The sequence below is a fragment of the Procambarus clarkii genome, chromosome 52 (assembly GCF_040958095.1).
Source record: "Procambarus clarkii isolate CNS0578487 chromosome 52, FALCON_Pclarkii_2.0, whole genome shotgun sequence".
Lineage (NCBI taxonomy): Eukaryota > Metazoa > Arthropoda > Malacostraca > Decapoda > Cambaridae > Procambarus > Procambarus clarkii.
Window position 1 is genome coordinate 4,247,438 of NC_091201.1, and position 13,496 is coordinate 4,260,933.

At 50.5% G+C, this 13,496-nt stretch overlaps 1 protein-coding gene across 1 annotated transcript in view; it reads right to left on the reverse strand.

The window, feature by feature from the left end:
* LOC138349760 (roundabout homolog 2-like) overlaps nt 1–13,496 on the reverse strand; it is a 318,232-nt gene that overhangs the window by 284,381 nt on the left and 20,355 nt on the right. Inside the window, exon 3 of the mRNA XM_069304202.1 lies at nt 6,097–6,266. Within this exon, the coding sequence (XP_069160303.1) occupies nt 6,097–6,266 (170 nt within the window). The remainder of the gene's footprint in view (nt 1–6,096; nt 6,267–13,496) is intronic.

Sequence of the window (13,496 nt, forward strand, 5' to 3'; positions counted from 1 at the left end):
GGTCGACACAAGCACCCCAGGTCGACACAACCACCCCAGGTCGACACAACCACCACAGGTCGACACAACCATCACAGGTCGACACAACCACCACAGGTCGACACAGCCACCCCAGATCGACACAACCACCCCAGGTCGACACAGCCACCCCAGGTCGACACAACCACCACAGGTCGACACAACCACCACAGGTCGACACAACCACCACAGGTCGACACAACCACCACAGGTCGACACAACCACCACAGGTCGACACAAGCACCACAGGTCGACACAAGCACCACAGGTCGACACAAGCACCCCAGGTCGACACACCCACCCCAGGTCGACACAAGCACCCCAGGTCGACACAAGCACCCCAGGTCGACACAACCACCCCAGGTCGACACAACCACCCCAGGCCAACACAACCACCCCAGGTCGACAGAACCACCCCAGGTCAACACAACCACCCCAGGTCGACACATCCACCCCAGGTCGACACATCCACCCCAGGACGACACAAGCACCCCAGGTCGACGCAACCACCCCAGGTCGACACAACCACCACAGGTCGACATAGCCACCCCAGGTCGACACAGCCACCCCAGGTCGACACAACCACCCCAGGTCGACACAAGCACCACCAGCCCATCCAGCCATTAACGAGGTAACCGGACATAACAAGCCAACCACCCCCAGGTCGACACAGCCACCCCAGGTCGACACAGCCACCCCAGATCGACACAACCACCACAGGTCGACACAACCACCCCAGGTCGACACAGCCACCCCAGATCGACACAACCACCACAGGTCGACACAGCCACCCCAGGTCGACACAGCCACCCCAGGTCGACACAAGCACCACCAGCCCATCCAGCCATTAACGAGGTAAGCGGTCATAACAAGCCAACCACCACAGGTCGACACAGCCACCCCAGGTCGACACAGCCACCCCAGGTCGACACAGCCACCCCAGGTCGACACAACCACCCCAGGTCGACACAGCCACCCCAGATCGACACAACCACCACAGGTCGACACAAGCCCCAGGTCGACACAACCACCCCAGGTCGACACAAGCACCACCAGCCCATCCAGCCATTAACGAGGTAAGCGGTCATAACAAGCCAACCACCCCAGGTAGACACAACCACCACAGGTCGACACAACCACCCCAGGTCGACACAAGCACCACCAGCCCATCCAGCCATTAACGAGGTAAGCGGTCATAACAAGCCAACCACCCCAGGTCGACACAGCCACGCCAGGTCGACACAAGCACCACCAGCCCATCCAGCCATTAACGAGGTAAGCGGTCATAACAAGCCAACCACCCCCAGGTCGACACAAGCACCCCAGGTCGACACAACCACCCCAGGTCGACACAAGCACCACCAGCCCATCCAGCCATTAACGAGGTAACCGGACATAACAAGCCAACCACCCCCAGGTCGACACAGCCACCACAGGTCGACACAGCCACCACAGGTCGACACAACCACCCCAGGTCGACACAAGCACCACCAGCCCATCCAGCCATTAACGAGGTAACCGGACATAACAAGCCAACCACCCCAGGTCGACACAAGCACCACCAGCCCATCCAGCCATTAACGAGGTAACCGGACATAACAAGCCAACCACCCCAGGTCGACACAAGCACCACCAGCCATTAACGAGGTAAGCGGACATAACAAGCCAACCACCCCCAGGTCGACACAACCACCCCAGGTCGACACAACCACCCCAGGTCGACACAAGCACCACCAGCCATTAACGAGGTAAGCGGTCATAACAAGCCAACCACCCCAGGAACGAGGGGTCCGTCTCAGGGATGGTTTAAGCAATATGTCTAAGTCATTAAACAATTTCCAAGGGTTAATTACACTCTCCGCTCCAAGACTTCTCTAATTCCAGGCTTGACTTGTGGCTGTTACCACCAACCACCCAGTTAGGCCCTCCCAGCCAGCCAGCCAGCCGGCCAGCCAACCAGACAGCAGTCATTCAATCAGCCAGCCGGCCAGTCAGTCAATCAGCCAGCCAGCCAGCCGGCCAGCCAACCAGACAGCAGTCATTCAATCAGCCAGCCGGCCAGTCAGTCAATCAGCCAGCCAGCCAGCCAGCCAGCCAATCAGCCAGCCAGCCAGCCAGCCAATCAGCCAGCCAGTCAGACAATCAGCCAGCCGGCCAGTCAGTCAATCAGCCAGCCAGCCAGCCAGCCAGCCAATCAGCCAGCCAGCCAGCCAGCCAGCCAGCCAGCCAGTCAGACAATCAGCCAACCAGCCAGTCAGCCAGCCAGCCAGCCAGCCAGCCAGCCAGCCAGTCAGTCAATCAGCCAACCAGCCAGTCAGCCAGCCAGCCAGCCCCAACCTACCCTCCCACAAAGAACGTCGCATTTCCCTCGTATACCTTACATAAAGCCAAAAAATCGTCGTACTAGAAAAATGGAAGCGACTGACGTACTGTCCCGTTTTCTGTTTTGGGTCCTCTGGTATGTTAGGATGAGGGCACCTTAGTACGACAGTTTCCTGACGCTGGGGGACCTTAAGAGCACGTGCTGGACAGCCAGACAGGAGGTCAGAGGTTCAAGCAATCACCCGTCCGTCCACCTGTCGGCGTACGCGTCCGTCAATCACCAACCAGTTCAAACACTTCCGCCCAGTAACAAAGATAACATTTAACAGCCTGAAAGGGGGGGGGGAGTGGGGGGGGGGGAGTGGGGGGGGGATCAGGTTTGGCGCAAAGGAACAAGCGTTAATTACAACCATTCCCACCTGTAATTAAATTAAATGCAACATAATTACTTCTTTTAAATTCACGCACCACTGCCAATGTTATTAAAAATTCTCAACACCGGCGTTCATTTCTATCTGCCTCGACTGCAGTGTTTCCACCATTCCCAAATTTGCATCGTGCTAAATGTAAAACCGATTTTGAAATATATATTAACGGGCCAAAATATTATTAACATGCCATCAGCTCCGAGGAATTCCACCCTGGATTACATTAACATATTTGTAACAAGGCAACAGTGTGGGGAGAAGCGTCCAAGTCACTATGACTACATAGCGTTTGGTAGGGATATAAGATAGACTAAGAGTTGGGATTTCAGGACTAGGGGCTGTGGTATGAGGACAAGGAGCTGGGGTATGAGGACAAGGAGCTGGGATATGAGGACAAGGAGCTGGGATATGAAGACAAGGAGCTCGCTTCACTGGGATTGAAGAGGAAACATCACCTTGAGCAAATAAGATTCTAAATGTCAAGCAGAGTACTCCATCTATTGTCACCAGGCTCCCTCACAGTGCGGGTCCCTCCCTCACAGTGCGGGTTTTCCCTCACAGTGAGGGTCCTTCCCTCACAGTGAGGGTCCTTCCCTCACACCCTCACCTGGAACCTCACCTGGTGAGGTGTTGCAGGGAAGCCAGGGTGTATGTATCAACCTCGGGAGATTATTACTTAATAGCAAACTGCACCACGTCCCCAAGGTTAACAATATATTATAAGGGATAACAAAACAGGAAGGTTACTTAAATTGACAACAAGGTGATTTACTAACAACAATTAACTTGTTACAGCCTAACTAATAATCAGGCAATTTACCGATATAGACATGAGAACAAACTGGCACTTAAACTGTTCTTAGAAACTCAGGAAATCCTCAACCAGCAATCTTGTGCTACAATAGTTTCTTATTCCAGGCTAATTGTATAATACAACACCCCCCCCCCCTAGTCTCCCCCCCCCCCCAGGGTCCTCACTAACCTAGTTCTCTGCAATGACGTGTTTGAGGTATTTCTTAGGCCCTCTTTCCCTTTAAATTCAAGAACCAATCACGAGCTGCATTACAAATATATATGACAACTTCCTTCAGGCCAGGGAGCCGGTAGCTGAGTGGACAGAACACTGGACGCGTGATCCTGTGGTCCCCGGGTTCGATCCCGGCCGCCGGCGAGAAACAATGGGCAGAGTTTCTTTCACCCTATGCCCCTGTTACCTAGCAGTAAAATAGGTACCTGGGTGTTGGTCAGCTGTCACGGGCTGCTTCCTGGGGGTGGAGGCCTGGTCGAGGACCGGGCCGCAGGGACACTAACCACTGAAATCATCTCAAGATAACCAAAGTGTTATACAAGAATGTTATATTTGAATATTCTAATGTTCTGTTATGCATGATGTAAAAGGTGCCTAGACTTTCACCTATTATTAGTATTGTATTATTGTATTAAATGCAATGTATTGTTATACCATATGCGCGCGCGTGCGCACATATAGGCATCCATGCTATAAGAATTATAAGCCTTCAAGTTCCCAATCACTAATTGACTGGATTCCTTCCCAGAGTGAACTAGTTTTTGAGGTTCTAGCCTTGAGGTTCCCAGGAGGAGTGGTGGTGGCTGTCTTACCTATTTATGAGTACCCTCATCTTCCACCCGTACTGTGAGTATTGTCAGTATCTTTAACTTCATTGCTCATTCCTCCCCCCCCTCCCCCCCCCCCTCTTTCCATGTTAACTGGATGAACAATTGTGCTGGAAGGCCAGACTCTGCTGGAAGGACAGACTCTTCCAGGTGGCTAGGGTGATAGCAGACAATTATTACAGCCTGAAGTGTTACAGTGGTAAACCCCACTCACCCCACACCCTGTCCCCTCACCCCTGGTTGATACCTGCTTGATGGGGTTCTGGGAGTTCTTCTACTCCCCAAGCCCGACCCGAGGCCAGGCTTGACTTGTGAGAGTTTGGTCCACCAGGCTGTTGCTTGGAGCGGCCCGCAGGCCCACATACCCTCCACAGCCCGGTGGGTCCGGCACTCCTTGGAGGAAACTATCTAGTTTTCTCTTGAAGATGTCCACGGTTGTTCCGGCAATATTTCTTATGCTCGCTGGGAGGACGTTGAACAACCGCGGACCTCTGATGTTTATACAGTGTTCTCTGATTGTGTCTATGGCACCTCTGCTCTTCACTGGTTCTATTCTGCATTTTCTTCCATATCGTTCACTCCAGTACGTTGTTATTTTACTGTGTAGATTTGGTACTTGGATCTCCAGTATCTTCCAGGTGTATATTATTTGGTATCTCTCTCGTCTTCTTTCTAGTGAGTACATTTGGAGAGCTTAGAGACGATCCCAATAATTTAGGTGCTTTATCTCGTCTATGCGTGCCGTATATGTTCTCTGTATTCCCTCTATTTCAGCAATCTCTCCTGCTCTGAAGGGGGAAGTGAGTACTGAGCAGTACTCGAGACGGGACAACACAAGTGACTTGAAGAGTACAACCATTGTGATGGGATCCCTGGATTTGAAAGTTCTCGTAATCCATCCTATCATTTTCTGGCTGACGCAATATTTGCTTGGTTATGCTCCCTAAACGTTAGGTCGTCAGACATCATTATTCCCAAATCCTTGACATGTTGTTTTCCTACTATGGGTAGATTCGATTGTGTTTTGTACACTGTATTATGTTTAAGGTCCTCATTTTTGCCGTACCTGAGTACCTGGAATTTATCAGTGTTAAACATCATGTTATTTTCTGCTGCCCAATCGAAAACTTTGTTAATATCTGCTTGTAGTTTTTCTATGTCTTCAGCAGAGGTAATTTTCATGCTGATTTTTGTGTCATCTGCAAAGGATGACACGAAGCTGTGACTTGTATTTTTGTCTATATCTGATATGAGAATAAGGAACAGCAGTGGTGCAAGGACTGTACCTTGAGGTACAGAGCTTTTAACATCGCTTGGACTCGATTTTATTTGATTGACTGTTACTCTTTATGTTCTGTTCGACAGGAAATTGAGTATCCAGCGTCCTACTTTACCAGTTATTCCCATTGACCTCATTTTGTGTGCCATCACTCCGTGGTCACATTTGTCGAATGCCTTTGCAAAGTCTGTGTATACTGTATTTTGCTTTTCTTCTAGAGCTTCTGTGATTTTGTCATAGTGGTTGAGTAACTGTGACAGACAGGATCTTCCCGCTCTAAATCCATGTTGTCCTGGGTTGTGTAACTCATAACGCCCTCTCCCCTCACTCCACTCCCACCCCATCACCCCACGCCCTCTCCCCTCACCCCACGCCTCCTCACCCCTCACCCCACGCCCCCTCACCCCGCCTCACCTGCTATCTCGAGGGTGGCGTTGCTGGAGGTGACGGTGCCCACCTCGTTGGTGGCCTGACACCAGTACACGCCGGCGTCGTCCTCCTTCTTGCCGTGTACGACCCGCAGGAAGAACAACGACCCCGTCGGCAGCAACACCCGCTGCGACTTGGGGTCGCCGGGGGACGTCCTGGGGGGAGAGAGACAAAAGAGTTAAGGCGTCGGGTTCCCACTTTCTCCTAATTACTTTGCAAAGCAAGGAAAAGCAATAATAAAATAAGTTAGAGGTAAAACACGGAAGACACTGACGAAGGCGCTGACGGAGGTGAGGACGGCATTTTCCCGCCCGAATTCAGACGCACACACTCACACGTCAGCGTTCAAAACTATTGAACGTGACACGCGAGGCTTAAGAAGCTTGTGTATGCAAGCACATCTTGGTACCCACTTGTAGGTGGGTACCCCACCGTGCCCACCTGGGTGTACCTGGTGTTACGGCCCTATTGGGACATGGGACATAACCGGGTTCTTTTCTGATGGTAATAGTTTTTTGGGTATCAGGCCCCAAGTTAGTAGAGGCTTTCTAGGGGTGAGCTCCGTAACGCAAGTTAAAACAACGGTGGAGGTACATTTAATGCACAAGTATACTAATTTTATATATATATATATATATATATATGTATATATATATATATATATATATATATATATATATATATATATATATATATATATATATATATATATGTGTGTGTATATCACGAAAATAAACACGTGATTAAGAATGTGACAATGTCAGACCACGGAGGAAAAATGAAACAGGAAATTTCCTTAAGTACTTAGCAGTGGTCTATATAACTTAGATCCATTTCTAATAGATCAGCTAAAAGGCGATTTAAGTAGAATCATTGAAAAACATTTGTCTCACTAATTTATTGTATATATTTACTTCTTTATGTTATAATTACCTATATATTATGCTTGTATGTCTGCTGTATCAGATGGGCCATTGTGCTACATCGGATGTGCCAATTGGGTGCATCAGATGGGCCAATGGGCCTTCTGCGTTGTCCAAGTATTGTACCTCACCTTACTTCACCACTCCTTCCTGCCTATTTATACCCATCACTCGATCTGTAAAATGACCTTCTGAAGATGTATTTAATATACGAAAGTACTTAAGGAAATTTCCTGTTTCATTTTTCCTCCGTGGTCTGACATTGTCATATATATATATATATATATACACATATATTTATTTATTTATTTTCCCACCACCATATGTAAATTAAAGTCACAAAAGGGCATTATTCCTACAAAGTATATACATCTTCATCTTCCTCCGAAGACACTGGACACTCGGTGATGTTCAATCTGGGTAGCCTTTCCTGGTTTCCTCTTCCGTGGCCCAGAACCCACGATGAATCCACCCTGGCCACAGGCCAGCCAAATCACAATCCCACTGGGTACCTCGTCGTGTGCCAGGCCTACAACCATGGTCCAGCCTGTAGCTGGCAGGTACTAGTCAGCCTCGCTGTCAGGCCACTCCTCGACTAATACTAGTGTTGCGAGCCCTAGGCTGGAGCCTCGTGTGACTCGCTGGTCACCCTCCTCGGTCGTCACCGCAGTGGGTGGTCTCTTCCACCAGCCAGCCCCGGATACGGCGAATCCCGTTACTGCCACTCCTCAGGCAGGCAATCACACACTCAGCAGAGTTCGTCCGGGGGTGGCTCACATCTTCTACAAAGCAGACTGGTGAAGAGACCTTGGCTGCCTTGGGTAGACTGATTCAACGTACCTCACAACCGTCCTAGGTTGACTCTGTGAAAGCAGACACGTCATTAGTACTGGGGACACTACCTGGGGCCACTAGGAAACTTCACTTACTAGCTTAGACACAAACGTCCACCTCTTCGCTCCATAGATGGCGCACTGTCTAAGCGCCACCTCGCCAGAGGTCAGCAGCGGCTACGTCAGAAGCCGACTAGGACAGGCATCCGGCACTTATTGCCGGCATCTCCCGTCATCACTAGATGGCGTTGTCCATGTTGTGGGATTTTCGGGAGCGGACTCATAGATGGCGTGGTCTTCACGGCTTCGTGCTTGGGCGAGGAATTTTGGTTCGTAACACCTGGGGTACCCCACCTTGCCCACCTGGGTGTACCTGGGTACCCCACCATGCCCACCTGGGTGTACCTGGGTACCCCACCTTGCCCACCTGGGTGTACCTGGGTATCCCACCTTGCCCACCTGGGTGTACCTGGGTACCCCACCATGCCCACCTGGGTGTACCTGGGTACCCCACCATGCCCACCTGGGTGTACCTGGGTATCCCACCTTGCCCACCTGGGTGTACCTGGGTACCCCACCTTGCCCACCTGGGTGTACCTGGGTACCCCACCTTGCCCACCTGGGTGTACCTGGGTACCCCACCATGCCCACCTGGGTGTACCTGGGTATCCCACCATGCCCACCTGGGTGTACCTGGGTACCCCACCATGCCCACCTGGGTGTACCTGGGTACCCCACCATGCCCACCTGGGTGTACCTGGGTATCCCACCTTGCCCACCTGGGTGTACCTGGGTACCCCACCATGCCCACCTGGGTGTACCTGGGTACCCCACCATGCCCACCTGGGTGTACCTGGGTATCCCACCATGCCCACCTGGGTGTACCTGGGTACCCCACCATGCCCACCTGGGTGTACCTGGGTACCCCACCATGCCCACCCGGGTGTACCTGGGGTACCCCACCATGTCCACCTGGGTGTACCTGGGTACCCCACCATGCCCACCTGGGTGTACCTGGGTACCCCACCATGCCCACCTGGGTGTACCTGGGGTACCCCACCATGCCCACCTGGGTACCCCCACCATGCCCACCTGGGTGTACCCACGAGAACATTATTGCTAAAGAACATTTCCTATATAACTGTCACTACGACCCGGCAGAAACCAACAGGAGAAACAACCCAACAGGAGAAATCAACAGGAGAAACAAACCAACAGGAGAAACTAACCAACAGGAGAAACCAACGGGAGAAACCAACAGGAGAAACCAACGGGAGAAACCAACAGGAGAAACCAACGGGAGAAACCAACGGGAGAAACCAACGGGAGAAACCAACGGGAGAAACCAACGGGAGAAACCAACAGGAGAAACCAACGGGAGAAACCAACGGGAGAAACCAACAGGAGAAACCAACAGGAGAAACCATCCAACAGAAACCAACCAACGGGAGAAACCCGTCCGTTGAAACATTTCCGACAAGAGAGCGAGGGGTCCAATGCACCTTATCACCGCCAGGGGGCAGGAGCACCTTATCAACGAGAACCTTGTCTAAGATAACGATGGTTAGGGGGGGTAGGGTAGAGGGGGGAGGGGGTAAAGGGGGGGGGGGCGCCTTGTTTCACACTGCTGAAGGCTGTCTGAGGCTGTTATCGAGTGAGTGAACTTGTCAAGTGTGTGTTCTGTTCCTCTCGACTCCCTGTTATCGTGTGAATGAACTTGATATCGCTCGCTGCTGTCGCCTGCGCCACCCAAGAACCTGGTCTGGTATATCTTGTATGCTGTATAACATGATTACATAAGTCATACATAAAATATGCGCGGTACAAGAGAATACACTTAATAAATTCTGGTATAAATTCCAGGGTTTATCGTGAATGCCTTGTGTTCTCTTCTACGAGGCTTCGGGTCCCTTACATTCAGAACAATGTTCACCCAACATTCAGAACAATGTTCACCCAACATTCAGAACAATGTTCACTATACTCAGATCAATGTTCATCCACCTTGTAGAACCAGTTAGGGAACAAGCCCCCACCTTGTAGACCCAGAGATGGAACAAGCCCAGGTGAACAAGCCCCCACCTTGTAGAACAAGAGAGGGAACAAGCCCCCACCCTGTAGAACAAGAGAGGGAACAAGCCCCCACCTTGTAGAACAAGAGAGGGAACAAGCCCCCACCTTGTAGAACAAGAGAGGGAACAAGTCCCCACCCTGTAGAACAAGAGAGGGAACAAGCCCCCACCTTGTAGAACAAGAGAGGGAACAAGCCCCCACCTTGTAGAACAAGAGAGGGAACAAGCCCCCACCTTGTAGAACAAGAGAGGGAACAAGCCCCCACCTTGTAGAACAAGAGAGGGAACAAGCCCCCACCTTGTAGAACAAGAGAGGGAACAAGCCCCCACCTTGTAGAACAAGAGAGGGAACAAGCCCCCACCTTGTAGAACAAGAGAGGGAACAAGCCCCCACCCTGTAGAACAAGAGAGGGAACAAGCCCCCACCTTGTAGAACAAGAGAGGGAACAAGCCCCCACCTTGTAGAACAAGAGAGGGAACAAGTCCCCACCCTGTAGAACAAGAGAGGGAACAAGCCCCCACCTTGTAGAACAAGAGAGGGAACAAGCCCCCACCTTGTAGAACAACAGTGGGAACAAGCCCCCACCTTGTAGAACAACAGTGGGAACAAGCCCCCACCTTGTAGAACAAGAGAGGGAACAAGCCCCCACCTTGTAGAGCAAGTGAGAGAACAAGCCCAGGTGAACAAGCCCCCACCTTGTAGAACAAGAGAGAGAACAAGCCCAGGTGAACAAGCCCCCACCTTGTAGAACAAGAGAGAGAACAAGCCGAGGTGCCCAAATAGTTGGAGACAAGTCATTCTCAACTCCAGTTGCAAGTTGAGGATGAAATAGAAACTTTAAACGAGCCGACGACCGTCTTATGTGGCAGAACTTCCAGATTACCCTGGCGAGTGTGTCTGTGTCTCATGTGTCTTGTGTCTTGTGTGTGTGTAGGTGTGTGGGTGTGTATGTAGGTGTGTAGGTGTGTGTGTGTGTGTGCAGCATCCCACTTGAGAACCGTCCTTATCTCAATATTTGAGCATCTTCTCTGTTCTTGGTACAGGATCTCTGTTTCCTAGTTCTCTTTCCTGTGACCACCACAAGATATGCTGAGAGAGAGAGAGAGAGAGAGAGAGAGAGAGAGAGAGAGAGAGAGAGAGAGAGAGAGATAGAGAGAGAGAGAGAGAGAGAGAGAGAGAGAGAGAGAGAGAGAGAGAGATAGAGATAGAGAGAGAGAGAGAGAGAGAGAGAGAGAGAGATATATATATATATATATATATATATATATATATATATATATATATATATATTTATATATATATATATATATATATATATATATATATATATATATATAGAGAGAGAGAGAGAGAGAGAGAGAGAGAGAGAGAGAGAGAGAGAGAGAGAGAGAGAGAGATAGAGAGAGAGAGAGAGAGAGAGAGAGAGAGAGAGAGAGAGAGAGATAGAGAGAGAGAGAGAGAGAGAGAGAGAGAGAGAGAGATAGAGAGAGAGAGAGATAGAGAGAGAGAGAGAGAGAGAGAGAGAGAGAGAGAGAGAGAGAGAGAGATAGAGAGAGAGAGAGAGAGAGAGAGAGAGAGAGAGAGAGAGAGAGAGAGAGAGAGAGAGAGAGAGAGAGATAGAGAGAGAGAGAGAGAGAGAGAGAGAGAGAGAGAGATAGAGAGAGAGAGAGAGAGAGAGAGAGAGAGAGATAGATATATATATATATATATATATATATATATATATATATATATATATATATATAGAGAGAGAGAGAGAGAGAGAGAGAGAGAGAGAGAGAGAGAGAGAGAGAGAGAGAGAGAGAGAGAGAGAGAGAGAGAGAGACAGACAGACAGAGAATCAGCCACATAAACAAGTAACAAGAATGAATACATAATTATATGAACCTGTTTGATGAACAAGCCACTAGCAAGGATAGCAAACCTAGATGATTGTCACGCGCCATCAGATTGATCTAGATACAATAAGCACTAGGAGCAACAGGTGGCCAATGGAATTCAATGTGAGTAAATGCCATGTTATGAGATCAAAGCGTTTATCAGGGGCGTTCTGAGTGACGTTGGGCGTTCAGTCTTTACAAGTTGTAACTCAACCTCTGAACATATATGAACATATATGAACATATATGAACATATATGAACATATATGTCGCTACAGAAAAGATGCCCAAATGCAGTCATTCTTGTTTATGTTAAAAACAGGGTTAGGTAGGTTGTTGGTGAACGCATTTTGTATGGTGTGACGCAGCCAGGACGGTGGTGACGCAGCCTGGACGGTGGTGACGCAGTCTGGACGGTGGTGACGCAGCCTGGACGGTGGTGACGCAGCCTGGACGGTGGTGACGCAGCTTTTACGGTGGTGACGCAGCCTGGACGGTGGTGACGCAGCCTGTACGGTGGTGACGCAGCCTGTACGGTGGTGACGCAGCCTGGACGGTGGTGACGCAGCCTGGACGGTGGTGACGCAGCCTGGACGGTGGTGACGCAGCTTTTACGGTGGTGACGCAGCCTGGACGGTGGTGACGCAGCCTGGACGGTGGTGACGCAGCCTGGACGGTGGTGACTCAGCTTGGACGGTGGTGACGCAGCCTGGACGGTGGTGACGCAGCCTGTACGGTGGTGACGCAGCCTGGACGGTGGTGACGCAGCCAGGACGGTGGTGACGCAGCCAGGACGGTGGTGACGCAGCCTGGACGGTGGTGACGCAGCCTAGACGGTGGTGATGGACGCAAAAAAGAGACGCAAGACACCAGGACCGATGCGGGTTGCGTCCACTAAACCTTTACAACCTCTGTGATTTCAGCTTGCGTCACGCACTCCTCTGTACACAACACTGTTTTACTCCCTGTGTTTTGTTCCTTTTATTTACCAACGTATTTAGCCTCGTCCTTGTATATATATATATATATATAATATATATATATATATATATATATATATATATATATATATATATATATATATATATATCCACTGAGATCTCTGAAATACTCAGGGGAATGTATGTTGTCATAAATACACACGTACCTGGATTGTACCCGGATGAGGTTCTAGAGTTCTACTCCCCGAACCCAGCCCGAGGCCAGGCTCGACTTGTGAGAGTTTGGTCCACCAGGCTGTTGCTTGGAGCGGCCCGCAGGCCCACATACCCACCACACCCCGGTTGGTCCACCAGGCTGTTGCTTGGAGCGGCCCGCAGGCCCACATACCCACCACAGCCCGGTTGGTCCACCAGGCTGTTGCTTGGAGCGGCCCGCAAGCCCACATACCCACCACACCCCGGTTGGTCCACCAGGCTGTTGCTGGGAGCGGCCCGCAGGCCCACATATCCACTACAGCCTGGTGGGTCCGGCACTTCTTGCAAGAACTTATCTAAGTGCCTCTTGAAGATGTCCACGGTTGTTCCGGCAATATTTCTTATGCTCGCTGGGAGGACGTTGAACAACCGCGGACCTCTGATGTTTATACAGTGTTCTCTGATTGTGCCTATGGCACCTCTGCTCTTCACTGGTTCTATTCTGCATTTTCTTCCATATCGTTCACTCCAGTACGTTGT